The sequence below is a fragment of the Galeopterus variegatus genome, unplaced genomic scaffold (genome assembly GCF_000696425.1).
Source record: "Galeopterus variegatus unplaced genomic scaffold, G_variegatus-3.0.2 Scaffold3890, whole genome shotgun sequence".
Taxonomy (NCBI): domain Eukaryota; kingdom Metazoa; phylum Chordata; class Mammalia; order Dermoptera; family Cynocephalidae; genus Galeopterus; species Galeopterus variegatus.
Genome location: NW_007730001.1, coordinates 194,182 through 195,644, shown reverse-complemented (window position 1 = coordinate 195,644; position 1,463 = coordinate 194,182). Strand labels below are relative to the sequence as shown.

The window sequence follows — 1,463 nt, the reverse complement described above, 5'->3', positions numbered from 1 at the left end:
CAGGCTCAGCTGAAGTGTGTTGCAAGAATATTGTCTTCATTTCCTACAGTCCTCAGATAAAGCCATGGTGGTGTGTGTCCTCTTGACCTGGAAGGGCACCGGGTCATTCTAGTGGGCAGCTCTGGGTCAATTTCCTCAAGGACTTCTAGGAACTTGGGAGTTTGAGAGGTCACATATGGGCTAGGGGGTCACCGTGATCTACTTGCTCATACCAAACTCCACCCATCCAACACTGTACCTTTGTGCCTTTGCCTTTGCTGTGTCCACAGCAAGGGTGCCCTCTCTTGCAGACACTCCAATTAGGATTCCCTGGGCCCTCCTTGCCCTAAGTCCCCTAGCCACATTCAGGTGCTATCTTTGCTCCCTTCCACCGAATGTGAGGATTTTCCACCTTTCTTGGATCAACCTCTTCATGAGTGTTCAGGACTTGAGCAGGATCCTGCACACCACACTTGTCAGCTCTTCCTTGAACTGGATCAAAGTGGTGGCATAGGAAGGTGCAATGGGGGAAACAATGGGGGAAGGGTGGAGGAGAGACAAGAGGTAGTGGACAGAGACAGAGACAGAAGGTGAAGAGGACAGGAGACTACATTTGTTGGGTGTGACAGGTGCTCTATGCCAACCTGTGTTGCTACTGTTGCAGTTGCTGGTGGTGCTGGATGGTAGCCTGCAGAAGGTCCTTGGCCTTCTTGTTGTCTTGCAATAGCTGCCTGTGGGCTGGTGGTAAGGGGTAAGTACCTCTTTCTCATTCTGCCCTCCATCTCCACCCCTCTCCATCTCCAACTGTGCATCTCACTGCATGGTTGCTGCCTCCTGGCTGTGAAGTAAGAGCCCCTCAGTGATGCTGGGAAGTCTCATGTCCCACACAGGAAACGTAGCTACATCTTCCAAACCTTCAGGTTTGTCTGCACCAGCTTCAATGTAGAGAAAGGGCCAGATGAGCAGGAGAGTTCATATAAGATCCACCCTCCTGCCCCAGCCTCACCTCCACTGAGCAGCTGCTACTTGCAAATCAACTACACCTCTCAGTTTCCCCCATGCCTCAGAGCAGACCACCTATATAGGTGTGTGTGTGTATGTATACACATATATATGTAATGTTATTAAAACCAATCCCCAAAGGAGGAATCATTAGCAATATGTAGTAATATAACTTGCTACTTATGCCTGGTATTATTCCTTTACACACAATAATTCACAGATGATAGAATCATCTGTGCGTGTATCAAGTACATTCATTTCTATAGGTGGAATGCCTTAATTTGGGCTTCCAGATGTTTAGACAGCTGGACAACAGGAGGCCAGTGTGGATTGGGATATTTAACTTCTCTGTTATCAATACATAATAGATCTAAAACAGATCATTAGGATAATTAATGCACTAGTCCCCTCCCACTACATCAAGGGGTAAAGCATGATTTGTCTGGTTAATTATGGAATTCTGGATTTTCTTCCTTTGGCAG

The 1,463-nt window shown here is 47.4% G+C and overlaps 1 protein-coding gene across 1 annotated transcript in view; it reads left to right on the top strand.

Annotated features, from left to right (window-relative positions):
• Window positions 1-726, top strand: part of LOC103601806 (zinc finger protein 717-like) — a 38,126-nt gene extending 37,400 nt beyond the window's left edge. Inside the window, exon 5 of the mRNA XM_008586222.1 lies at window positions 644-726. Within this exon, the coding sequence (XP_008584444.1) occupies window positions 644-666 (23 nt within the window). The 3' untranslated portion in view covers window positions 667-726. The remainder of the gene's footprint in view (window positions 1-643) is intronic.
• The last annotated feature ends 737 nt before the right edge of the window (window positions 727-1,463 follow it).